This window comes from Pygoscelis adeliae, unplaced genomic scaffold (genome assembly GCF_000699105.1).
Source record: "Pygoscelis adeliae isolate BGI_AS28 unplaced genomic scaffold, ASM69910v1 Scaffold85, whole genome shotgun sequence".
Taxonomy (NCBI): Eukaryota; Metazoa; Chordata; class Aves; order Sphenisciformes; family Spheniscidae; genus Pygoscelis; species Pygoscelis adeliae.
Genome location: NW_008824900.1, coordinates 586,670 through 589,054, shown reverse-complemented (window position 1 = coordinate 589,054; position 2,385 = coordinate 586,670). Strand labels below are relative to the sequence as shown.

General features: G+C 46.4%; 1 protein-coding gene across 1 annotated transcript in view; it reads right to left on the bottom strand.

Annotated features, from left to right (window-relative positions):
- Positions 1-2,385, bottom strand: part of ITFG3 (integrin alpha FG-GAP repeat containing 3) — a 15,573-nt gene that overhangs the window by 6,208 nt on the left and 6,980 nt on the right. Inside the window, exon 6 of the mRNA XM_009324694.1 lies at positions 81-210. Within this exon, the coding sequence (XP_009322969.1) occupies positions 81-210 (130 nt within the window). The remainder of the gene's footprint in view (positions 1-80; positions 211-2,385) is intronic.

Sequence of the window (2,385 nt, the reverse complement as noted above, 5' to 3'; positions counted from 1 at the left end):
TCTTTCAGACAACTGTTTAGTAATCCTGATTTCACAGTTACAATCACTCTTTCGGAGTGAATTCACAAACAGAACTGTACTTGTATAGAAAAGGAAGTAGGAGGAGGAGTCCAGGTTCAGCCTGATATAGCGAGCTTTCCCGTCCACGTTCAGGCTTCCAGTGGAGCCGATCTGTTTGCCATTTTTTCCTGAATGGATGAAGGTCTTAATCTACACAGGGAAGGGATTAGAAAAAAAAACGACAAAAGGTTAAAGCTGCATTGCACTGTTACTGCTCCAACTCGAGTGTTTTCCAAAGCTTCTGAGCAGCTGGTACTGAACAGCAGCTGCACGGTAACACCATAGGCTCGGATGAAAAGTCTCTCCCTGGTTTTGGAGGTGTGGGCACGAGTTAGATGATCCCTCTGCTGTGAATAATTTTGCAGGTTTGAAAACCACTTCCAGCACAGCCTCTTGCCCTGAGATTTTACTGCCTCTGCCAACCACCTCCCCCGCAGGCTGAGACCGCCAAACAGCAAGCCCCAGCTCTGCTAAGGACAGCGAAGATCGATTCAAGCCTGCTGAGCAGTGACAACGATGGAGAGGACCTAAAGGCAGAAACAAAGCAGCATATGGACACAGGGGAAACTTGGCTTCACATGCAGCTCTGCTAAATATTTTAAGTGCCCTAATCTACTCCTCCTAAGGCTGACATGAGTCTAAGGGGATGAAAGAACTGACAGGTTTCTTTATATTCTTTGTGCAGGGTAACAATCCACTAAAAACATTTCACCCAAGAGAATAAAGGCTAAAACCAGGATCAGATTCAAATGTCTAGGCAACAGTCATGGTCTGGGGAGAGCAGTGCACGCTAGGGAAAAGAGAAACATCAGACCGAGAGAAACAGCATCCACCAGAGATGCTGAGTCAGGCAGGAACCCTTCCCTCTTCCTTGAGAGGGAGAGACTGGGAAAGAGAAGGAAATCTGCTGCTCTCAGAGTGAATCTGGAGAGTCTGGCAGGTGGATAAGGGATAGAGTTTGCTGGGGAGAATGAAGAATACAGCTGGAGAGGGAGAGCAACACATCCACCAGCTGTTCCCAGCCTCCCGCACTGGGAGGAGACACATACCAGCTCTTGTAGATCAGCTTCACCTTTACTCACAAGCACTGGTTCAGCCCAGGACAGTAACAGCCAAAGGTATTCATACAGCGAGTGAGAATACGCACCACCTTACTCACTGCATTGCTTAATACCTCTACGTGCTGCTACAGGTGATGTATCCTGAAAAACGTCGTATTTTCCCGGATGTATTTGTGCTGAAGCTTGCAGCAGGTAGGGGTCAATAAGACACTCGGAAAAAGCTGCCATTTAAACCCCCTGCACACAGACCCTTCCCCACAGACTGCTCAAAGCTCTGCCATTTCAGGAAACAGCAGAATAATGTAACGTTCAACTTCAGCCCTTGCTAGCAACAAAGCTAATTTACTTAAGTTTTGAATCTCCCTTGCGACAGGAGTGCCTTTTTCCAAGCTGCAGAGCTCCACTCAAGCTCCCTACATCTTGCATGATTTCTCAAAAAAGAATGTACTTTTACTTAGGTTGACAGAGTGCTTGCCAAGTCCGGAGGGAGGAAGGGATTTCATACCAAGATAGCTAGAGAAGTTAAATGGAAAACAAATCAAAAGGCAGTCTTGCAGAACAGAGACTACATTCAAACATTTCTTGGCCGTCTAAGAATTTTATAAAAAAAAAAAAGTCTTGAGATAACTGGGATAGCAAAAGCGAGGAGGAAAGAAAACAGAAGAGAAACGTAGGAGTCGGAGAGGATAGAATTTCTGATGACTCTGGCAACAACAATGTCTCGGACAGCAAAACCCTATTTACTTATGGAGCACTGTGGTATGAGGACACGGGGCTCCTACTCCTCCCATCAGACTTGCAGGGAACCGTAACTTTTTTATGCTTTAAACAGGACAGATTGCACATGCAGACGATGCTGTACCACTCAATCATGGATGCAGATGTTTTAGTATAAAAACACTTTTAGCTACATGACCTTCCCCCTCTAAGAAATGGGAAAAGCAATATAGGAACAGAGATAACACAACTAGCAGCTATTTCACTAAATGAACCCCAAGCAGAATTAACCAGCGCAGTGACACCAGGAAGAGAGCCGTGCAAAGCAGACCACAGGCAGAGATACGAAAGGTATCAGAAAAGGGCAGTGGTGGTACAAAAGTGCTGGCTGTCAGCTGTGCTTTGATCTAAGAGCCAAAACCTGTCAGGGTTTGTTCACTTCCACTTCTCTGAGCAGAGTCCCAGAAAGCTTGCAAGCTCATCTCGCCTAGGCTCACTCCACACACAGCCCAGGAGCACGCAGCGAGGAGTGCAGACTGAAAAGGGG